At 46.5% G+C, this 25,029-nt stretch overlaps 1 protein-coding gene across 2 annotated transcripts in view; it reads right to left on the bottom strand.

Moving 5' to 3' along the window:
* Positions 1–25,029, bottom strand: part of ULK2 (unc-51 like autophagy activating kinase 2) — a 130,510-nt gene that overhangs the window by 33,473 nt on the left and 72,008 nt on the right. For both annotated transcript variants that reach the window (XM_081346675.1, XM_081346676.1), the window contains 6 exons: positions 23,625–23,675; positions 20,511–20,599; positions 12,276–12,447; positions 10,497–10,557; positions 6,066–6,203; positions 2,069–2,214 (listed from right to left, as the gene is read on the bottom strand). In XM_081346675.1, coding sequence (XP_081202801.1) covers positions 2,069–2,214; positions 6,066–6,203; positions 10,497–10,557; positions 12,276–12,447; positions 20,511–20,599; positions 23,625–23,675 — 657 coding nt within the window. The remainder of the gene's footprint in view (positions 1–2,068; positions 2,215–6,065; positions 6,204–10,496; positions 10,558–12,275; positions 12,448–20,510; positions 20,600–23,624; positions 23,676–25,029) is intronic.

Below are 25,029 nucleotides of genomic sequence, written 5' to 3' on the forward strand. Positions count from 1 at the left end.
TGGAGCATTCGCAGCTTCTGGAGGCAGGTTGTTAATAATAACCATAAAGTTGGAAGGGACCTTGGAGGTCATCTAGTCCAACCCCCTGCTCAGGCAGGAAACCCTATACCGTTTCAGACAAATGGCTGTCCAGCCTCTTCTTAAAAACTTCCAGTGTTGGAGCATTCGCAGCTTCTGGAGGCAGGTTGTTAATAATAACCATAAAGTTGGAAGGGACCTTGGAGGTCATCTAGTCCAACCCCCTGCTCAGGCAGGAAACCCTATACCGTTTCAGACAAATGGCTGTCCAGCCTCTTCTTAAAAACTTCCAGTGTTGGAGCATTCACAGCTTCTGGAGGCAAGGAGTTCCACTGGTTAGTTGTTCTAACTGTCAGGAAGTTTCTCCTTAGTTCTTAGTTCTCTTAATGACTGTATGAAATTTCAAGGACACTGAAAAAAGTGACTTGGGACGGTTTCTCACACTTATGACCCTTACAGCATTCAGGGTCAAGAGATCAAAATCTGGACGGGCAACTGGCATGAATTTACGACGGCCGCAGGGCCCCCGGGGTCACGTGATCCCCTTTTTTGTGACTTTCTGACAACCAAAGTCAATGGGGGAAGCCAGATTCACTTAACAACCGTGTTATTAACGGAACAACTGTGGCAAGAAAGGTCCTAAAAGGGGGCAAAACTCACTTAACACACGTCTCACTTAGCAACGGAAATTTTGGGGCTGAATTGTGGGCCGTAAGTCGAGGACTACCTGCAGACTGCGCCCGGGCACAAGAAGATCCAGAGGCACTCTGAACAAACAGGGCTATCTGGTGGCTTCTTCCCTTTGCGATTGCGGTGACACGTAGACAACCACGCACATGTGTGTATATCTCTGCCCTTTGGGTCCCGATCAGCGTACATCTGAGGACCTCACGGCAGCGCGACAGAACGCAATTGTTGTTGCTACTCTCTGGGCAAGAGCTGTTTAATTTGTGCATGCTTCCATCTTGTATTTGGTATTTTAAATTCTGCGTCACGCAGCCTGCCTCGTTTTAACCGTGGTGCTTCCGACACGAACAAGCAAACATCAAACCGTTTTTAAAAAATTGCGAGTTCCCACCATAGCAGCTAATTTTTCCTTTTTTTTTTTTACTTCCTCTTCGAAACGAGAAAGCCATTTGCATTTTGTTTCCGTAAAAGACCACAAGAATGTCACCCCATCTGTGCAGGCGGGTCCTCAGTGTAGAACCGGAATTCTTTTGCCATGGTTGTTGAACGAATCACCTGGCTGTCATGAGAATCCAGCTTTCCTCACCGCTAGTAGGAAGCCCCAAGGGAAGGACGCAAATACCGTATTTATCGGCGTATAACACGCACCGGCGTATAACACGCACCTCATTTTAAAAAGGAAATTTCAGGGGAAAAACTTAAATTTCAAATAAATAACTATGGGTCATTAACATTATATCGGCGTATAACACGCACACATCATTTGCCCCCTATTTTCAGGAAGAAAAAGTGCGTGTTATACGCCGATAAATACGGTAGCTTGGACATAACCCTGGGGCACTGGAACCGTCATAAATACGGGCCAGTTACCAAGTGCCAGAACTGTGATCAAATGACCGCAAGGACGCAACAATGGTTGTTAAGTGTGAGGACTGTTCTTAAGTCACCTTTTTTTTTTTTGCTTGATAGTTGGTCTAGTACAGGGGTGGGGAACCTTGGCTCCTGTATGACTTGTGGACTTCAACTCCCAGAATTCCTCAGCCAGCATGGCTCAGCTTGGAAACCTTTCCCTTTCTCCTCAGCATGGCTGGCTGAGGAATTCTGGGAGTTGAAGTCCACGAGTCATAAAAAGGCCATAGTTCCTCATGCTGGCTCAGGAATTCTGGGAGTTGAAGTCCACGAGTCATAAAGGGCCCATAGTTCCCCCATGCTGACTGAGGAATTCTGGGAGTTGAAGTCCACGAGTCATAAAAGGGCCAAGGTTGCCCAGCCCTGGTCCTAGTATTAATTTTGGTTATCCGAAGCCAAACAGGTTGCCTGGGTTTTAAATCGCGATTTTGGCCTGTGCCGTGTTGGGGCTCACCTAGTGGTGAAGGGGAATACGGCCTCGAAGAGCCCGTGGACAGCCTCCTCCCAACCGTCTGGGCAGTGTCAGCCGGCACTGGAGAGCTGGAGCCGGTCTTCAGGAAGCCCAAAGGGCTGGTATTGGACCGCCGCACCGCCCCGGATCTGAAAGCGGAAGAGAAAGGGTCTAATAAAAGAAAAGTAGCATAACTAGCTAATGTACCCAGGAGATAACCTAGTCCTAGTGCAAAAATGTTATTTATTGCTCGATTTAAATGACTGCCCACTTGGCAACATCCCGAGAGGGGCACAACCTTGCAATGTTTAATATTCAATTTCAGGAACATTTCCTCATTTGCAGCGGGTATATTTGTACGTACGCGTATAATTATATATATCTACATGTGTATTTGTATATACAAATATAATTACATATACCTGTATCTAAATGTAGGCAGGAATACAGATACCAGCCCACACAAACACACACACAAAGAGCCAGTTTGGTCTAACGGTTAAGGCACCAGTCTAGGAAGAAGGCGAGCTTGAGTTCAAGTCCTGTCTTAGCCATGAAAACCAGCTGGGTAACTGTGGACCAATCACCAGGCAACTGTGAGTTCTAGTCCCGCCTTAGGCATGAAATCCAACTGGGTGACTGTGGACCAATCACCAGGAGACGGTGAGTTCTAGTCCCGCCTTAGGCATGAAAGGTGGCTGGGTGACTTTGGGCCAATCACCAGGAGACGGTGAGTTCTAGTTCCGCCTTAGGCATGAAAGCCGGCTGGGTGACTTTGGGCCAATCACCAGGAGACAGTGAGTTCTAGTCCCGCCTTAGGCATGAAAGGTGGCTGGGTGACTTTAGGCCAATCACCAGGAGACGGTGAGTTCTAGTTCCGCCTTAGGCATGAAAGCCGGCTGGGTGACTTTGGGCCAATCACCAGGAGACGGTGAGTTCTAGTCCCGCCTTAGGCATGAAAGCCGGCTGGGTGACTGTGGGCCAATCACCAGGAGACGGTGAGGTCTAGTCCCGCCTTAGGCATGAAAGCTGATTGGGTGACTTAGCCCAGCCCACCTCATAGGGTAGCTGCCATGGGGAAGAGGAGGAGGAGGAGGGAGTATTGGCTATAGCAACAGCACTGAGACTTATATGTTTGCTGTCTTGAGTTATTTATAAAATAATAAAGGTGGGAGACAGAGAAATAAGTCATAAATGAATACATACAAAAATAGAATTAAAACATTTTGCCCTTATTCAGAGGAGGAGGTTTATATGGCAGTGCCTGCCCTTTGGAACAGTCACTCAGCCCCCCGCCCCAACCCCAACCCCCAAGTTTTGTTGCCCTTTATGGCAGAAAAAAAGCCCTGGGTCTTCCTACAGATATTGGATCAGGGTGAGGCCAGAATCCGCTACTGAGACAGAAGGAAATAATTGGATCCATTCTCTCCCCCCCCCCTCTCTCTCTCTCACACACACACACCCGCCACGAGTCTGCCTTTAACTCATTGCTTTTAATCCAGACTTGCTGGCGAGTGGGTGGTCTTGGAAGCACAAACAATAAATTAAAAAAGGGACTGGTTTCTCCCAATTCTGTTCTCACCACAATCCTCTGAGGTGGGCAAGATGTAAAGGACAATTTCAATGAGACTTGAGGTCACGCAGGTACCCAAACTAGAATTTTACCGAAAACTACTCACCCTAAAGCCCTCCCCCTAATGGTAAACTGCCCAGAGTCACACAGGTGAGATGGGCGGTGTAGCAAATTATCTATCTATCTATCTATCTATCTATCTATCTATCTATCTATCTATCTATCTATCTATCTATCTATCTATCTCTATCTCTCTACCTATCTAATCCATCTATCTATATCTATCTATCTCATCTCTATCACCTTTCTATATGTATCTATCTTTATCAATCAAACTATCTTTTATATTATCTATCTTGTCCATTTATCTTATCTATCTAATCTCTTATCTATATCTTTCTCTCTATCTATATATATCTCTATCTCATTTCTATCACCTCTCTATATGTATCTATCTTTAGCTATCTCTATTTACCAATCAAGCTATCTTTCTCTATATTATCTATCTTGCCTATTTACCTCTATGTATCTATGTGTCTCTCTCTCTATCTCTCTCTAATCTCTCTCTCTATATATATATATCTATTTCTATCTATCTATCATCTATCTATCTATCTATCTATCTATCTATCTATCTATCTACCTACCTACCTACCTACCTATCTATCTATCTATCTATCTATCTATCTATCTATCTATCTATCTATCTATCTATCTATCTATCACCTCTCTATGTGTCTATATCTATCTCTATCAAACTACTTTCTCTATATTATCTATCTTGCCTATTTACCTCTATTATGTATCTATGTATCTCTCTATTTATATCTTTATCTCTCTCTAATCTCTCTCTCTATAATTTCTATCTACCTATCTACCTCTACCTACCTACCTACCTATCTCTATCTCATCTCTATCACCTCTCTATATGTATCTATCTTTATCTATCTCTATCAAACTACTTTCTCTATATTATTTTTTATTGTTGTTAGCCGCCCTGAGTCCTTCGGGAGATAGGGCGGCATATAAGTCCCAAAAATAAATAAATAAATAAATATTATCTATCTTGTCCATTTATCTTATCTATCTATCTATCTATCTAATCTCTCTCTCTCTCTTCTCATCTCTATCACCTCTCTATATGTATCGATCTTTATCTATCTCTATCTACCAATCAAGCTATCTTTCTCTATATTATCTATCTTGCCTATTTATCTCTATGTATCAATCTATGTACCTATCTATGTATCTATCTATCTGTCTGTCTAGAGACAGACAAAATCAATCTTCTGAAACCACATTTCTGTTTAACAAGGCAAGATTCTGAACAGCCCATCCATTTCAGTCCAGAGAAATTTTGCTTAGAAATGAATAAAAAATAAAATAAAATAAAAACAAAATTCTGGGTCTACCATCAGCGAGGCAAGTCCTCCACCTAGAGGGCCCCAACTGGAATCAGAATCCATGGCTAAGCGAGGAGGTTTGTTAAGTGACTCGCACCCAATTTCCCCTCCCCCCCCCTTTTTTTGGCCCCAAGCATTAAGCAAATCCCTGCAGTTGTTAAGTGAATCGCAGGGCCGTTAAGGGACTCCAGCTTGCCCCCGTTAACTCCCGACTGCCGGAAAGCGGCTGGGGAAGGTTGCCTAGGGTGATTCCCTGAGCCCAGGATGTGGCAGCTGGTCGTAAGTACAGGGCGGTTGCCAAGTTCCCAAATTTTCACCCCACGAGACCCTCAATGGCTGCAAGGGTGAGGACCGGCTGGAAATCACATTTGGCGGTGCCGTCGTAATTTCGAACGGTCGCTAAACGAGACGCTACCTAGGGATTTCTGCTGGGGAAGCCAGCCAAACGCAGGGCCATCCTCAACTTAACAACAGTTCGTTTAGCGGCCCTTCAAAGTGACAACGGCACCGAAAACAAGAGACTTACGACCGCTTTCCACACTTACGACCTTTGCAGCCTCCCCACGGTCACGTGATCGAAATTCAGACGCTGGGCAACCAGCTCCTATTTACGACGGTCGCAACGTCCCGGGCAGACGGGGGGTGGGGTGGTCACACGATCGAAATTCAAGACGCTTGGCAATCGACTCACATCGAGGCAGCCTCCCGGCGGTCACGCAATCCCCTTTTGCGACCGTCTGAGCAGCAAAGTCAACGGGGGGGGGGGGGAGGGAGGGGAAAAGCCGGATTCGCTTCACGACCGGGTTGCCAACTTAACCGCCGCAGCGATTCACTTATAACGACGACGGCGAGAAAGACCGTCAAACAGGGCCAAACTCACTCGACGCCCGTCTGGCTTGGCGAGAAGAGACTTTGGGCTCTGCTGTGGCCGCAAGCCGAGGACTGGCCGAGTGGGCAGGAGACGGCAGGGTCAGGGCGGCAGACCCCGCGGGGGGGGGGGGTGGGGGGAGAAGGGAGGCCTTACCTTGGGGACCCGTGGGGGTTGGACCCCGGGCTGGTGGCTGACGTCAGGTTCTGTTCAATAAGCTGGTAGTTCCGCAGCTGAGTCGGGACCGGGATGGGCACCGTTTCGCTCCGGGGGGAGACGGAAGGCTGGCACTGCCTGCAGGTGGGGGGGGGAGGGAGGCAAGGAGAAGGGCAATGAAGAGAGGCAGGCGGCAAACCTCTGGGCCACGAGGAGCCCCACAAAATCTTCCTTCTCTTGGGGAAGACGCTTCCATGGCTGACTGCCCAACAACGGGTCAGACCCCTTTGGAATAGCACGGAAGACAACCAGAGGGGGCTCGCCCCCCCCCTCACCGCTAATTTCCAGGGGAAAGGGAAGACGCTCCCGAACTTGAAGCCTGGGTGGAAACTTCAGTCGTGCAATATCGGCGGGGAGGGGGGGGGGAGAAGGAAACAAAAAAGTGTTTGCAATAAAGAATATCTTTATCTCACACTAAGTTGATGTTGAATTTTATTACGGCAGCAAGACTTTTGATAGGTCAGTATTGGAAGAAAGAGGAACTGCCGACTATACAAGAGTGGATTTTAAAGGTTTCCGACTTGGCAGAGATGGCGAAGATTTCGGCCTATTTGAAAGATCATTCGCAAGAACATTATATTATGGAATGGAGAAAATGGATTGAGTTTATCCAGAACAAGTATAGGGTCAAGAAGTTTTATCTAGCATTTGAATAAGTCTTCTTTCGTTTTCTTTTTTTATTTTGTCTTCTATATATATTTAATAATGCTAAGTTTTGTTTGATCCTATATAAGTTAGAGAGTGATGGATTTTAGAGTTTATAGTTGTTAGTATGTGGTTGTTTATGATTGTTTTTTTTTTTATATATACCTTGTATTTAGCTCTGGGAAGTCGGGGGGGGGGGGAGGGGGGGAGGGGGAGAGGTAGGGGGGGAGGGAGAAGGGAGGGGGAGGGGGGGTTTAAAGAAAAATTGTATGTTAAAACTTTTCAATAAAAAAAAAAAGAATATCTTTATCTCCGGTAGGAAATATAGGAGTATAGCCAGCCGTACCAACAGGCTGAAAAATAGCTTTTATCTGTGGGCTGTTAGGCTTTTAAATGGGACATAATCTTATGCAGAATTGACTTGGGAGGCTGGTGTGTGGTGTAGTTGGTTCACATGGTGTGGTAGGATGGAGGGTTTGTTGTCACTGTGTGTTGGGGGGAGGCTCAGCTAATCTCCATGTACACATGTTGTACTTTGACAGTAAAGGTTTACTATTATTATTATTTATTATTATTAAATGAATAAATAAAGAGATTAGCCGCTGCCTCCTCCTCTTTCTGGCTGTTTGGAGGCAGGGCTGGCGCTCAGCCCCGCTTCTCTCCCCCCCCCCCACCACGCCCCCTTTTAAAGCTTTTTTTTTTTTGTTCAAAAAAAAAAAAAAACAACACAAAAAAAACAACACAAAAAAAGAAATCTCCTTTCTAGGAAAACCCAGCCAGCCAAGCCAGAAACAGGAAGTTCAGAAGTTAGGGAGGCCCGAGACAGTTAGTTAGTTAGTTAGTTAGTTTGTTGAGGCTGAAAAAGTCGGGAGGAGACTTTGGGAAAAGGACTGGGGGGGAGGGAGGGGAAGGAGAGAAGGAAACAGGTGACGCAAGAGGTGTCCCTGGAGAGTCTCAACAATGCAGGCTGGAAGCACCTGAGCAGAGACAGGGAGGGGGAAGGGGAGGGAAGGGCACACACCTGCTTTAGGCTCCCAGGGCTGCAAATTCCAAGCTAGGGAAGGGTTACAGCCTGGGGGGGGAGGGAAAGGAGCCTGGGATGAAAAAATTGGCCCGTTTCGGTTCTTTCGTTCTTTCTTTTTTCTCTCTCTCTCTCTCTCCCCCTCCCTCCCTCCCCCCCTCTCCCTATCTCTGCACCCACCCCACAAAACAAAAAAAAAAGGATTAAATTAAAAGTCCCAGTCCAGCTGGTCGGCTTCCAACGTCTTCCAGATAACAAATAAATCCTGCAATACTGCATCCAGCTTTGGTCACCACGATGTAAAAAAGATGTTGAGAACTCTAGAAAGAGTGCAGAGAGGAGCAGCAAAGATGATCAGGGGTCCGGAGGGGTCCGGAGGCTAAAACATACAAGGAACGGTTGCTGGAATTGGGTCTGTCTAGTTTAATGAAGAGAAGGACCAGGGGAGATGTGATATCAGTCTTCCAATCTCTCAGGGGCTGCCCCAAAGAAGAGGGAGTCAAGCTCTTCTCCAAAGCCCCTGAAGGCAGGACAAGAAGCAACGGATGGAAACTCATCAAGGAGAGAAGCAACCTGGAACTAAGGAGAAACTTCCTGATAGTGAGGACAATTAACCAGTGGAACTCCTTGTCTCCAGAAGGGTTTCCCGCCTGAGTAGGTCAGACTAGAAGACCTCCAAGGTCCCTTCCAACTGTATTATAATTATTAACAACCTGCCTCCATAAGCTGTGAATGCTCCAACACTGGAAGTTAAGAAGAGGCTGGAAAGCCATTTGTCTGAAATGGTATAGGGTTTCCTGCCTGAGCAGGGGGTTGGACTAGATGACCTCCAAGGTCCCTTCCAACTTCTTCTTCTTCTTCTTCTTCTTCTTCTTCTTCTTCTTCTTCTTCTTCTTCTTCTTCATCATCATCATCATCATCATCATTATTATTATTATTATTATTATAGTTGGAAGGGGCCTTGGAGGTCATTTCCAGAAGAAAATGGTAAGCGTGGGGCAGTCCTCGACTCACAGCTACGGGGGGTGGGTGTGGGTTGGTGGTCCTCAAACTTATGCCCGTAAAGGAGCCCAGCGTTCCCACTGCTAAGCGAGACACTCGTCAAAGTGAGCCTGGCCCCGTTTTGCGGCCCTTCTTGCCACTGTTGTGAAGGGAATCCCTGCGGCTGTCAACTTAGAAAGTTGTTAAGGGAATCCAGTTGCCGCCCACCCCATCCCAACTTTGCTTGTCAGAAGGTTTGTCCCCCACCCCAGGACGCTGCAACCGTCGTAAATACGAGTCAGTTGCCCAGCTTCTCAATTTTGACCCAGGGGATGCTGCAACGGTCGCAAGCGTGAAGAATGGCCCGTTGAGTGGTCGCGTGTTTCGGTGCCGTTGTAAACCCGAACGGTCGCTAAATGCACTGCCGTAAGTCGAGGATGAACTGTGATCATTTCGCGGCTGGCCGAAGTTGCAGTGGCACTGGAAAAAGTGACAGGATGGTCCTCGCACTTACAACCGTCGCAGGATCCCCACGGCGACAGGATCAAGGGGCTGGGTTTACAACGGTGGCAGCATCCCGGGGTCACGTGATTCCAGTCTCTTCTTAAAAACCTACAACTTCTGCAGTCAGGTTGTTAGTAAAGTTGGAAGGGTCCTTGGAGGTCTTCTAGTCTGACCCCCTGCTCAGGCAGGAAACCCTATCCCATTTCAGACAAATGGCTGTCCGGTCTCTTCTTAAAAACTTCCAGGGTTTCCAGCCTGAGCAGGGGGTCAGACTAGAAGGCCTCCAAAGTCCCTTCCAAGTTTATTATTATTATTAACAACCTGCCTCCAGAAGCGGTGAATGCTCCAACACTGGAAGTTTTTAAAGAAGAGACCGGACAGCCATTTGTCTGAAATGGGATAAGGTTTCCTGCCTGAGCAGGGGCTTGGACTAGATGACCTCCAAGGTCCCTTCCAACCTATTATTATTATTATTATTATTATTATTATTATTATTATTATTATTATTATTATTATTATTATTATTATATATTCTGTATTTTTTTTTATGCTTGCCCTGTTCACCGCCCTGAGTCCTTCGGGAGAAGGGCGGTATATAAATAAAATTATTATTATTAAATTATTATTATTATTATTATTATTATTATTATTATTATTATTATTATTATTATTATTATTATTATTATTATTATTATTATTATTATTATTATTATTATTATCAACCTGCCTCCAGAAGCTGCCAACACTGGAAGTTTTTAAAGAAGAGCCATTTGTCTGAAATGGGATAAGGTTTCCTGCCTGAGCAGGGGCTTGGACTAGATGACCTCCAAGGTCCCTTCCAACATCATCATCATCATTAAATGCGGCAGATAGGATAACTGAAGTACAGGTGGGGGCAAGGTAAACACACACACACACACATCTGTTTGCTGAACCAGAAAGACTACTAGCAGAGGTGTTTGGGGGCGGGGTGGTGGTGTGGGGCTCTGAAAAATTGCCCGCGCTTTCCCGAAACAGTTAACCGACTCCATCTGTCAAAGGGGACACCGACGATTAAAAAAAAAGAAAGAAAGAAAGAAGGGAAGCGATTCTAAAGGCTATTTCAGGCTTCGGTTAACTTTGGGGGCCGTCAGGAGAAAAAAAAAAGGTAACACTCCCCCCCCCAAAAAAAAAGAATGACACACACCCACGCACACACACCCAGCAGCTATGTCACTTACCCTCCGCAGATCAGGAACTCGCTCGAGGCTCTCTGGCCGGCGGTTGCCAGGGGCAGATCGTCTGTAGGGAAAAAAGAGACGGTTGGCGCCACAGGCTCCCTTGGTACACAAGCGGCTCACATACAGTCACCGGTCCCTGTCATTGGCTGGCAAGAAGGGGAATTGTTAGATGTTTTTGTGCCAGCCATGGCAGTTCCCCAAAAAGGTCATCAGATGGGACTTGATTGTCTAAATCAGGGCCGTTAAGTGAGAACCGCCTGTAGAACAAAGGAAGCCTTTCGGTCGTTTTTTTTTTATTCTCCCCTCACCGCCTGCAATAAAGCACTGGAAGCCACACCTAGCTTGGATCCCAAACATGCTTCCCAGCTGCAATTCTCTACAAACCTGCTCTGGTCTCCATCAAGTCTTCAGAAAAAGGAAAGGGTTAAAAGAAGGCGAGGAACTCTCTCAGACAGAAAACAAAACATGTTTTTTTTTTTTGATTCCCAGGAATCTGAGATAACTGTGCAAACACAGGTGCTCCGATAAATGGAGGAGAAGAAAAAAAAAGAGAGAGATAAAAGCTTGGACATAAAACTTCTCAAAACCCTTTTACATGGTGTGGTAGGATGGAGGGTTTGTTGTCACTGTGTGTTGTGGGGAGGGAGCACGGGGAGAGGCTCAGCTAATCTCAATGTACACATGTTGTACTTTGACAATAAAGGATTATTATTATTATTATTATTATTATTAAAGGTAAAGGTAAAGGTTCCCCCGCACGTGCGTGCTAGTCGTTTCCGACTCTAGGGGCCGGTGCTCATCTCCGTTTCAAAGCCGAAGAGCCGGCGCTTGTCCGAGGACGCCTTTTGCAATTGACTAATGGCGAATATGTCTGTGCCGATGAGGGTGCCCAAGTGGTGCTCCAGATGTTTTGGGATTGCACCCAAGGAGCCTATTACTTGCAATCCCAAAACAACCGGAGGACCAATTGGACACCATTGGCATTGACAAATTCGCCATCAGTCAATTGCAAAAGGCGGTATTATTATTATTATTATTATTATTATTATTATTATTATTATTATTATTATTATTATTATTATTATTATTTTATTATTATTATTATTTTATTATTATTATTATTTATTATTATTATTATTATTATTATTCAGGTAAAGGTTCCCCCGCACATGCGTGCTAGTCGTTTCCAACTCTAGGGGCCGGTGCTCATCTCCGTTTCAAAGCCGAAGAGCCAGCGCTTGTCCGAGGACGTCTCCGTGGTCATGTGGCCGGCGTGACTAGACGCCAAAGGCGCACGGAGCGCTGTTACCTTCCCACCGTAGTGGTCCCTATTTTTCTACTTGCATTTTTACATGCTTTCGAACTGCTAGGTTGGCAGAAGCTGGGACGAGTAACAGGCGCTCACTCTGTTACGCGGCACTCGGGATTCGACTCGCCAAACTGCCGACCTTCTGATCGACAAGCTCAGCGTCCTAACCCACTGAGCCACCACGTCCATTATATTATTATTATTATTATTATTATTATTATTTATTATTATTATTATTATTTGTTCCGGGCCTAATTTTTGCACCCAGATTGTTCCCAGGACGCAAAGGGAACGCCGCCCGGATTTCAAGAAGGAAAGATTGGCGCCAAGTTACAAGAACGCAAATTAAACCCGCTACAAAAAAAAACGCGCCGTCCCACACCGCCACCCTTCGCAAGCGGCAGACGGTTGAAGAGTCGGCAGGGAGACACCGAGAAGCACCCGGAGACCCGTCAAAGAGAGAAACTTACACGACTGATCGGAGGAGATGTTGTGCGGGACCAGGACGAAGTCGTCTGTGTCGCAGGAGGAATTCCTGCTGCTGGTGCTGGCAGAATCTTTGGATACCTGAAGGTAATTCGGAGGCCCCAGGGGAGGAGAGGACAGGTTGTCTTCTTGGATGTGCTGCATATCTGGAAGGGACTGGAGAAGATGATGGAGGAGTCAGAGGCAACAGGCTTGCAAAGGCAGGTGGGGGGAACGTCCACCTGTTACCTTCCTAGAGCAACGGGGTCCAAACCTTGGCAACGGGCAAGGCCCCTGGACTTCCATCTCCCAGAATTCCCCAGACAGCCATGTAGAGACTTTGGAAAAAGTACAGAGAAGAGCAACTAAGACACGGGACTTGTGGACTTCAACGCCCAGAATTCCTCAGTCAGAATGCTTTACGACAGGGGTCTTCCAACTTGGCCCTTTTAGGACTCGTGGATTTCAACTCCCAAAATTCCTCAGCCAGCATGCCTGCCTGAGGAATTCTGGGCATTGAAGTCCACAAGCAGGGCTCTTCCAACTTGGCCCTTTGATCGTCTGGTGGACTTCAACGCCCAGAATTCCTCAGCCAGCATGCTTTAAGACAGGGGTATTCCAACTTGGCCCTTTTAGGACTCGTGGACTTCAACTCCCAGAATTCCTCAACCAGCAAGGTGTTGGTGTTGACTTTCAAAGCTCCTTATGGCCAGTAAGTTATTTCAGCCACCCATCCTACCAGAACTGACAGAGAGGACATGTTATGGGTTCCATCATCTTGGGAGCTACATTTGGCAGGCTCTAAGGTAGGGGTCTCCCAACTTGGCCCTTTCATGACTTGTGGAGTTCAACTCCCAGAATTCCTCAGCCAGGATGCTTTAAGACAGGGGTCTTCCAACTTGGCCCTTTCATGACTTGTGGAGTTCAACTCCCAGAATTCCTCAGCCAGGATGCTTTAAGACAGGGGTCTTCCAACTTGGCCCTTTCATGACTTGTGGACTTCGACTCCCAGAATTCCTCAGCCAGCGTGCCTGGCTGAGGAATTCTGGGAGTTGAAGTCCACAAGTCATCAAAGGGCCAAGTTGGAAGACCCCTGAACTAAGACGATTAAGGACCTGGAGACAAAAACGTATGAACGGCTGCAGGATTATACCCAGTGTAGAGGAAAGGGGTGACATGACAGCAATATTCCAGGATTTGAGGGGCTGCCCCGAAGAAGAGGCAGTCAAGCTATTCTCCAAAGCACCTGAAGGCAGGAGAAGAAGCAACGTATGGAAACTAATCAAGAAGAGAAGCAACCTGGAACTAAGGAGAAATTTCCTGACAGTGAGAATAGTTAATCTGTGGAACAGCTTGCCTCCAGAAGGTGTGGGGGCTCCATCATGGAAGGTTTTCAACAAAAGACTGGACCACCATTTGTGCCACTTAGTATAAGATCTCCTGCCTGAGCAGGGGGTTGGACTAGAAGACCTCCAAGGTCCCTTTCCAACTCTATTCTGATTGATTGACTTACAACTCATCCTCAGACTGCTGACCCACTGCAGCATCCCCATGGTCACATGATCAAAACTGGGCTGCTCAGGCAACCAGCATGGATTTATCAGAGTTATAGTGTCCCAGGATCATCTGATAAAAGTTATTTGCAATCTTCCCAGCAGGCTTCCGACTATCAAACATCGTCAACAAAGGAAGCCAGACTCGCTTAACGACGTGACTCACTGGACAACCACAGAGATCTGCTCAGCAACCACGTGTCAACGCTGCTAACATCGGATGTTCTTGCTTTCACAACAGAGGGAAATGCAGCCATCTTTTCTCTATGGCTTTTACAAGTTCGTTGATGCTGGGTGGGGGGAATGTGGATGAGAGTCCAGCTAGTCATAGCAATAACTCAGCCCTGGGAACCCAAGGTCATTGGGCCCAGAGCTGGTAAGAGTTTTGGCCGGCTGGGGAGAAAGCCCAGCGCTTCAAGCTGATTGGGGAATGTGATTTATGACTGTTAATTGGAGGAGGGAATTGCGCTTTGATGCTTTGTATCCAGGGGAGGGGAATTTACTTTTTGGTTTCAACTAGGTAAAGGTAAACGTAAAGGTTCCCCCGCACATGCGTGCTAGTCGTTTCCAACTCTGGGGGCCGGTGCTCATCTCCCTTTCAAAGCCAAAGAGCCAGCGCTTGTCCGAGGACGTCTCTGTGGTCATGTGGCCGGCATGACTGGATGCCAAAGGCGCACGGAACGCTGTTACCTTCCCACCATAGTGGTCCCTATTTTCCTACTTGCATTTTTACGTGCCGATACTTTTGTTTCTCGAATAAAAGATTCTTTTAAGGTAAACAATGCCTGGAAGTTCTTTTGAAGAGTTTCATCTGTCAGAACCACGACACACACCACGGCCAAAAAAAAAAGCCAGAAAGGGGCATTTTAACTTCCTTTCGTGGTTTTTTTCCCCTCTCTCCACTGTACACATTGCACAATCTCAAAGTCAGCGCCTCGGAAAACGTTTCCTTTCCAATCTTTCTGACTAGCAGTTTCCCCCAAAACCACCCCAGGAGCAGATATCACGAAAGCTCTGTTCTTTCTTCAACTCGCTAACGTTATTGCTCAACTCTGTTTAAAACCCAAGGGTGCCTTGTGCACACTCCCGGGTTCTCAAAATTTGAGAATAAAACGAAACAGGGAGAGTATTTGGGGGGAAAAAAGGCTGCTTTGGATGGCAGAGGTAAAGAACACATTTTTTTTCAGTCTCTCATCCCTGCCGGCTCATGTTTTGCACACACCCCCCCGAGATCACTTCACTTTAGCTCTCGTTCGTATCCTGCCTTTATTATTTTTTACAAATAACCCATATCCAACACGTTCGTCCTCCTCCTATTTTCCTCCCAATAACAACCCTTTGAGGTGGGTCAGACTGAAGGGGGGAGGGGGAGGGGAATTGGTCCAAGGTCACCCAGCCCGGTGCCATGTCTACGGCAAGACTAGAACTCACCGTCTCCTGATGATTGTCCCAAAGTCCCCCAGCTGGTTTTCATGCTCAAGACGGGACTAGAACTCACCGTCTCCCAGCGATTGTCCCAAAGTCACTCAGCTGGCTTTCATGCCTAAGGCGGGACCAGAACTCACTGTCTCCTGGTGATTGGCCCTAGGTCACTCAGTTGGCTTTCATGCCTAACAAAGGACTAGAACTCACAGTCTCCTGGTGACTGTCCCAAATTCCCCCAGCTGGCTTTCATGCTCAAGACGGGACTAGAACTCACCGTCTCCTGGTGATTGGCCCAAAGTCACTCAATCGGCCTTTGTGCATGACGGGACTAGAACTCACCGTCTCCGGGTGACGGGCCCAAAGTCAGCCGGATGGCTTCCATGCCTAAGATGGGACCAGAAGCCACTGTCTCCTGGTGACCGGCCCAAAGTCATTCAATTGGCTTTCGTGCCTAAGGCGGGACTAGAACTGGTAAAACTGGTGCTGGTTTAATACTTCCTTGTTTTGAAAGCTGCAAGGAATATAATGTTCCCAGCAAGAACTGCTGCAAAAGTGTACGAGCTCTCGGAATTTTAAAACCTGTGTTTTATCCGAAGAAACAAACATTGTAACCACTGTTCAAAGTCATGACCGCATGCTAGGGATAGGCAAAGCATGTGTCAGGATGAGAATGGGAATGTTGGCATTTTGTTTTGGACCATACCGGTCCAGTGCTGATCCACTAATTTGAGAGGAAGGTGTACAGTATGTCATTTCCACCACCCCACCCCAACCTTTTTTTTTTCAAAGTCACTGTCTCCTGGTGATTGGCCAGTTTTCATGGCTAAGGCGGGACTAGAACTCCCAGTCTCCTGGCGACTGGCCCAAAGTCACCCAGCCATCTTTCATGGCTAAGGCAAAACTAGAATTTCCAGTCCCCTGGTGATTGGCCCAAAGTCACCCAGCCAGCTTTCATGCCTAAGGATGGGACTAGAACTCAGTCTCCTAGTGATTGGCCCAAAGTCAACCAGCTGCGTTTCATGGCTAAGGACGGGACTAGAACTCCCAGTCTCCTGGTGATTGGCCCAAATACACCCAGCCAGCTTTCATGGCTAAGGCGAAACTAGAACTCCCAGTCTCCTGGAGATTGGCCCAATCACCCAGCCAACTTTCATGGCTAAGGCGAAACTAGAACTCCCAGTCTCCTGGTGATTGGCCCAAAGTCACCCAGCTTTGATGCCTAAGGACGGGACTAGAACTCCCAGTCTCCTGGTGATTGGCCCAAAGTCACCCAGCTTTCATGCCTAAGGACGGGACTAGAACTCCCAGTCTTCTGGTGATTGGCTTAAAGTCACCCAGCCAGCTTTCATGGCTAAGGCGAAACTAGAACTCCCAGTCTCCTGGTGATTGGCCCAAAGTCACCCAGCTTTCATGCCTAAGGACGGGACTAGAACTCCCCGTCTCCTGGTGATTGGCTCAAAGTCACCCAGCCAGATTTCCTGCCTAAGGTGTGATTACAACTCGCTTTCTCCAGTTTTCTAGCCTGGCGCCTTAACCATTGGACGAATCTGACTCCCACATAGAATTCACCTCCGATACCACTTTACATTTTCAAATTACTCATGGGAACTAAAAACTGTGTTGGAAGGAAGAAATGAAGACTTTGAACGTCTGGGGGGAAAAAAAATCATGAAACCAAAGCATTTTTACTTTTGACCAATGATAAGATTGGACAAGCTTGGGTGCAAACGCAGTTTCCGGCTACGATTCAGGGCCTCTCCTACATTGCTTGTTTGACCTGAATATTCCACAAGCAAAACACATCCTGTTTGCTGAGCAGTCACTCTTCCCGTTACAAGTTCACAAGTGAAAGGTTGTTGGGTCCAAATACTGCAGCCAGGTTTGGTCACCTTATCACAAAAAAGACGTTGAGAATTTGGAAAAAAATCAAGGAAGAGCAACAAAGGCCTGGAGACTAAAACAGACGAAGAACAGCTACGGGACTTGGGTTTGGCCAGTCTAAAGAAAAGAAGAAATAAGGGGGACATGATAGCAGCGTTCCAGTATCTGAGGGGCTGCCACAAAGAAGAGGAGGGGGTCACGTTATTCTCCAAAGCACCAGAGGGCAGGAGACACTGGTTGGAAACTAACCAAAGAGAGAAGCAACCTGGAACTAAGGAGAAACTTCCTGACAGTGAGGACAATCAACCACTGGAACAGCTTGCCACCAGAAATCGTGGGTGCTCCATCACTGGACGTTTTTAAGAAGAGGCTAGACAGTCACTTGTCTGAGATGGTATAGGTCAGGCATGTCAAATTCGCGACATCATATGATGACACGCGACATATCGCAACTTTTCCCCTGTTGCCAGCAATGGGGTGGGTGCAGTTTCGATGTGATGAATCTGGCCCGTGGGCCGGCAGTTTGATATCACTGGTATAGGTTCTCCTGCTTCAGCAGGGGGCTGGACTAGACAACCTCCAAGGTCCCTTCCAGCTCTATTCTATTCTATTCTATTCTATTCCATTCCATTCCATTCCATTCCATTCCATTCCATTCCATTCCATTCCATTCCATTCCATTCCATTCCATTCCATTCCATTCCATTCCATTCCATTCCATTCCATTGATGTAGCTGCCCATCTCACTACAAAACTATAAAAATAAAGTGAGAACAAAGAAAAAAAGCAGACAAAGGGATGTTAATAAGAACAAAACTATTAGGGCCTAACAGGATCTTAAGGGGACTTTCGGAGGCTCAGAGGTCATTAGGCCAACGTGACCTCTGGAGAGAGAGAAGATGCCACAACATGGATGTTACTCCAGAAAAGACCCACTACCTAGAGCAGGGGTCTTTCAACTTGGCCCTTTGATGACTTGTGGACTTTGACTCCCAGAATTCCTCAGCCAGGCATGCTGGCTGAGGAATTCTGGGAATTGAAGTCCACAAGTCATCTAAGGGCCAAGTTGGAAGACCCCTACTTGTGGACTTTGACTCTCAGAATTCCTCAGCCAGTGTGCACGCTGGTTGAGGAATTCTGGGAGTTGAAGGCCACGAGTCCTAAAAGGGCCAAGTGTGAAGACCCCTGTCAAAGCATCCTGGCTGAGGCATTCTGGGAGTCGAAGTCCACCAGTCATAAAAGGGCCAAGTTGGAAGACCCCTGACTTAGAGCCTGCCAAATGTAGCTCCCAAGATGATGGAACCCATAACATGTCCTCTCTTGTCAGTTCTGGCAGGATGGGTGGATGAAACTTACTGGCCATGGGGAGCTTTGAAAGTCAACACGACATTGAACTGGACCCTGAAAAAAACCGGGTACCCATGGCAATTTGTGAAGAAGGGTTGTAATGTCGTGTTCTACCACGAGACACACAGAACTGGCTGCACCTCTGTATCACGATACAAAAAAGATGTTGAGACTCTGGAAAGAGTGCAGAGAAGAGCAACAAAGATGATCGGGGACTGGAGGGTAAAACATACAAGCAACAGTTGCTGGAATTGGGCCTGTCTAGTTTAATGAAAAAAAGGAGAAGGGGTGACATGATAGCAGTGTTCTAATATCTCAGGGGCTGCCACAAAGAAGAGGGAGTCAAGCTATTCTCCAAAGCGCCTGAAGGCAGGACAAGAAGGAACGAGTTGGGTTGGGTGGAATGGAATGGAATGGAATGGAATGGAATGGAATGGAATGGAATGGAATAGAATAGAATAGAATAGAATAGAATAGAATAGAATAGAATAGAATAGAATAGAATAGAATAGAATAGAATAGAATAGAATAGAATAGAATAGAATAGAATAGAATAGAATGGAATAGAATGGAATAGAATGGAATAGAATAATAGAATAGAATAGAATAGAATAGAATAGAATAGAATAGAATAGAATAGAATAGAATAGAATACGATACAATAGAATACAATACAATAGAATAGAATAGAATAGAACAGAAAGAATGAAAAACAGAATAGAATAGAATAGAATAGAATAGAACAGAAAGAATGAAAAACAGAATAGAATAGAATAGAATAGAATAGAATAGAATAGAATAGAATAGAATAGAATAGAATAGAATAGAATAGAATAGAATAGAATAGATGGAATGGAATAGAATAGAATAGCATAGAATAGAATGGAATAGAATAATAGAATAGAATAGAATAGAATAGAATAGAATGGAATGGAATGGAATGGAATGGAATGGAATGGAATAGAATAGAATAGAATAGAATAGAATATATGGAATGGAATGGAATGGAATGGAATGGAATAGAATAGAATAGAATAGAATAGAATAGAATAGAATAGAATAGAATAGAATAGAATAGAATAGAATAGAATAGAATAGAATAGAATAGAATATATGGAATGGAATGGAATAGAATAGAATAGAATAGCATAGAATAGAATGGAATAGAATAAAATAGAATAATAGAATAGAATAGAATAGAATAGAATAGAATAGAATAGAATAGAATAGAATAGAATAGAATAGAATAGAATAGAATAGAATAGAATAGAACAGAATAGAACAGAATAGAACAGAATGGAACAGAATGGAATAGAATAATAGAATAGAATAGAATAGAATAGAATAGAATAGAATAGAATAGAATAGAATAGAATAGAATAGAATAGAATAGAATAGAATAGAATAGAATAGAATAGAATAGAATAGATGGAATGGAATAGAAAGTGGAGTGGAGTGGAGTGGAGTGGAGTGGAGTGGAGTGGAGTGGAGTGGAGTAGAATAGAATATTCTTTATTGGCCAAGTGTGATTGGACACACACAAGGAATTTGCCTCTAGTGAATAAATTCTCAGTGTACACACAAGCAACAACAAGCAATAACACCACCACCAACAGAGTTGGAAAGGACCTTGGAGGTCATCTAGTCCAACCCCCTGCTCAGGCAGGAAACCCTATGCCATTTCAGACAACAGGCCATAGATCATAAAATCCCTGTTACAATCATTAATCATTAAGATACAAACAACAAGTGATAAATCGTAAGGATAGAAGAAGATATTAAGAAAGATGAGAAGGTAAACAAAGATGATAAAACCAATACAGCCTACTACACTGGTAAATTTCCTAGGCCTAAGACAGTGCTGGGGGGAATTAAAGATGGAAGCTTCATCAAGACAGATCCAGCCTAGAATTAAGGAGAACAATCAATCAGTGGAGGGGACACACTCTGATGCCCAGAAAAGGCCCATCCATCTGCCTCTCCCCACCCCCAGAAATACAGAGAATCAATTTTCCAAATCTGAGCAGAACTTACCGGAGGAGAAGCAAACCGGCAGGAGGGGGAGCTACCACAGGATCCTCCGGAGACGGAGCCTGCCGGTGCTGGAACAGGAACAGGACAAGCTGAATGGAGGAAGGAGGAAAAAAAGACACACAAAAAAAGACAAGAGATGTCACCACGGACAGGTAGGCTGCAAATAATGCACAACTGTAGGTTACCTGGGCAGGTGCATGCCCTCTGGGATATGGGCTGTCTAGACTTTGTTGTTGTTAGTTGCAAAGTCGTGTCCGACCCCTCCCAACCCCATGGACAACGTTCCTCCAGGCCTTCCTGTCCTCTACCATCTTCTGGAGTCCATTTACGCTCACGCCTACTGCTTCAGTGACTCCATCCAACCAACTCGTTCTCTGTCGTCCCCTTCTTCTCTTGCCCTCAACCTTTCCCACCATTAGGCTCTTCTCCAGTGAGTCCTTCCTTCTTCTCATTAGGTGGCCAAAGTATTTGAGTTTTAGCTTCAGGATCTGGCCTTCTAAAGAGCAGTCAGGGTTGATCTCCTCTAGGACTGACCGGTTTGATCGCCTTGCAGTCCAAGGAACTCGCAGGAGTCTTCTCCGGCACCAGAGTTCAAAGGCCTCAATTCTTTGGCGCTCAGCCTTTCTTATGGTCCAACTTTCACTGCCATACATTGCAACTGGGAAGACCATAGCCTTGACTATACGCACTTTTGTTGACAGGGTGATGTCTCTGCTTTTTAGTGTGCTATCTTGCAGTCTAGACTGGGGTTCCCCAAAGATGGCAACTTTTTAAAGACTTTTGGATCTTCGACTCGCAGAACAGGGATAGGCAAAGCATGTTTCAGGATTAGAAAGGGAACGTTCTCATTTTTGGTTCGGACCAGACCGGCCCAAGTACCGATACTCTAATTCTTTCAGAGGTTTGGGAGGAAGGGGCACAGTATGTCATTTCTATCCCCGAACCCCCCCCTTTTTTTTTGTTGGCAAACTCCTTTTGTCCTCTTCAGAACTCCGGAAGTCTTAAGGTTGCCAGGTTTGGAGACCACCCCCCCCCACCCCACCCCGGTACAGTGTGTGCAAATAGTGAAGACGACTTGTCCCAAAAGTGGGGTTTTTTTCCCCAAGAGGCAACTGGACTTTCTTGTTTTCCTTTGGAAGACGTTTCGCTTCCCATCCTAGAAGCTTCTTCGGCTCTGCCGGTACAGTGGGGGAAACGGAAGGATTTATACTCCTTGCGGACAGCCGGTCGTTCGCCTTCTTTTAGAGAGGCGTTGAGGCCACTTGGAGGTCTGTCTGTGTCCTCGGGGTCACCTGAGTGGTGCAAAGGTGTGTGTGGCCACAGGATGCTTTTGTGTGAGCCTAGGACAGTGACGGCGAACCTTTTAGAGACCGAGTGCCCCAAACCGCAACCCAAAACCCCCTTGTGTATCGTCGGGTGCTGGGTGGGCGTGGCCCATTGGGTGGGCGTGGCCGCGGTGGTAACGGCAGACTGGGGGAGGGACTAAAAAGTTCAATCCATCAATTCCAACTATGCGAGATCTTTTTTTTCCTTGCGAGAAGTTGAAATTGAATGAACTTTTTTTTTTTGGGCACATGGCGGCGGAGTCCTAAAACAAAAAGGTTTTATAAAACCCAGCTGAAGGCCCAGGACTGGAGCGACGGCGCGCGTGCCCACAGCGAGCGCTCTGCGTGCCACCTGTGCCTTAGGTTTGCCACCACAGGCCTATGACAAAAGAGGCCATCGGTGTCAAAACTGAACAGCCCTCTCTCAACAGGAGGAGGGGGGGGATACAACATCATCTGTGTCCTGTCTACAGCACAGTCCACAGTTCCAAGATGGCTCCCCACCCATTTGCACCACTCAGGTGACCCCAAGAACGCAGGGGTAAACCTCCAGGTGGCCTCAACGACTCTCTAAAAGGAGGCAAATGACCAGCTGTCTACAAGGAGTGTAAATCCTTCCATCTGCCACCATCCAGTCAGAGCTGAAGAAGCTTCTGGGATGGGAAGCGAAAGGCCTTCAAAGGAAGACAAGAAAGTCCAGTTGCCTCCTGGGGGAAAAATAAGCACCTTTGGGACAATCTTGACCTGGAGGATGGAGAATCTCCACCGACTGAAGAAACCTGGTCACGAAACATTCGGAGACCAACCCAGAAGCTCGGAGAACGAACGTTCGCCCTCACCGAAGAAGATAAAACGAGACAGGTTAACAACTGCTCGTTCAGTGGCTGTTCAAAGTTACGACAGCACCGGATAAGGGGGACTTACGACCTCGAAGTTCCAGCCATCCCAGCGGCCCCGCGGTCATGATCGGGGCACGTGGGAATCGGCTTGCACTCGTGACGGTTGCAGAGTCCTTTGCTGACGTGATGCACTTGTTTTGTTGACCTTCCCTGCTGCGGAGTCAGTGGGGAAGACGGTGGGAAAGCTCGTGGGTTGTTTGGGCAGGTCACCCCTCCTTCTGCACTTTCCCCCAGCCCTTCTGCGCTCATGGCCTACCAGCCACTCGCGCGTCCACCCAGCAGCAGCCCTGCCACACTTGTGCTGCCGTGCCTGCGCCAGGCACGCGCCCCTCGGACACAAATAGTCCTCAACTTACAACAGTTTTGTTTATTGACCTCGTGAAGTTACAACGGCACCGCAAAAAGTGACCGATGACCGTTTTCCACACTTACAACCGTTGCAGAATCCCCAGGGTCACCCGAAGCTAATCCAGACGCTCGGCAAGTGACTCGTGTTTATGACGGTGGCAGTGTCCCGGGGTCACGTGATCGACTTTTGTGACTCTCGTGACAACAAACAAAGTCAAGGGGGAAGCCAGATCCACTAAAACGGCTGGGCTACTAAATGAACCACTGCGGCGATTCGCTTAACAAGGGCGGCGAGTCGTAAAGTGGGGCAAAGCTCCTCGAACCACTCTCTTGCTTAGCAAAAGACAGTGGCTGGGGCTCAACTGGGGTCGTAAGTTGAGGACTACCCCTGTAATAAACAAACAACCCAGCTGTTAACCCACGGCAATGGGTCTTGATAATTAAAAGAACCGCACAAGATGAAAACAGGCGAATCTGCCAAAGAGATTTAGCCTCCCCTCCTACAGGCCTTACGGAAAGCCCAAAAGGACATTTCGGCTTACATTTTTTGACCGTCGAAACTTGATCCAGGAACGGGTGACTGAAGAAAGCTTCTGTAAGAGAAAAGAGAAAGCCACCACAATTTTGAGTTCGGAATGGTCTTTACAATCAAAGCCCATTTGGGGCTAGAGTGGCATTCACACAAGGTTTAGCCAAACAAAAATGTTTCCAAAGGCAGAGACAACGCGGTTTGGAACAGAAAAAGTAGCCTGGGATTTTGAAAGGAGGCAGGCCCAACCCCTTTGACTTCGCTCAGTGACTGGCCAAGGACCCTGAGTGACCTTTTTTGCACAGCTGGAATCTCTTCTGGTGTCTTGTGACTGTCACTTCCCAGCTGGTAGGGAGATGCCAACCCAACGCATCCAGAGAAGACTGGAGAGGTTTCTGTTTATGACATCAATGTTTTCTAATAGGAGCCATTGTCAGATGGGGCGACCCCCCAACTTCTACATTTAGGCAAGAAAAACCAAATGGGACAGGTATGGGATAGGGGGTACCTTGCTCAATAGTAGCAACTGGGAGAGGGATCTCGGAGTCCTAGTGGACAATCCCTTAAATAGGAGCCAGCTGTGTGCTGCAGCTGCCAAAAAAGCCAACACGGCGCTAGGATGCTGGTCACACACCCACATGCTCACTGCCATGGTCAACAGCCACCCTCAAATCATTTCAAAGTGAACATTGAGGCCTAACCAGTTCTTTAGAATCCAGTGAATTTAAAATTAACAGCAAAACTGTACTGTACTGATTCATCATTGGCATCCTTCCGTCTTGAGAGACTATGGTATTGTGCTCTGGAAAAAGGTCCTACATCGTACTGATTACAATGTATGTTATAATTGTAGTAACCACGATAGGAGCTTGGAGTCCTAGTGGACAATCACTTAAAGACGAGCCAGCCGTGTGCTGCAGCTGCCAAAAGAGCCAACACAGTGCTAGGCTGCATTAACAGAGGGAGAGAATCAAGATCACGTGAAGTGTTAATACCACTTTACAACGCCTTGGTAAGGCCACACTTGAAACATGGCATCCAGTTTTGGTCGCCACGATGTAAAAAAGATGTTGAGACTATGGAAAGAGGGCAGAGAAGAACAACAAAGAGGATCAGGGGACTGGAGGCTAAAACATACAAGGAAGGGTTGCTGGAATTGGGTATGTCTAGTTAAATGAAGACAAGGACCAGGGGGGACATGATAGCAGTGTTCCAAAATTTGAGGGGCTGCCCCAAAGAAGAGGGAGTCAAGCTATTTTCCAAAGGGCCTGAAGGCAGGACAAGAAGCAACGGATGGGAATTAACCAAGGAGAAGCAACCTGGAAATAAGGAGAAACGTCCTGACAGCGAGAACAATTAATCAGTGGAACAACTTGCCTCCAGAAGTTGTGAATGCTCCAACACTGGAGGTTTTTAAG

Source organism: Vipera berus (assembly GCF_964194415.1).
Source record: "Vipera berus genome assembly, chromosome: 1".
Taxonomy (NCBI): domain Eukaryota; kingdom Metazoa; phylum Chordata; class Lepidosauria; order Squamata; family Viperidae; genus Vipera; species Vipera berus.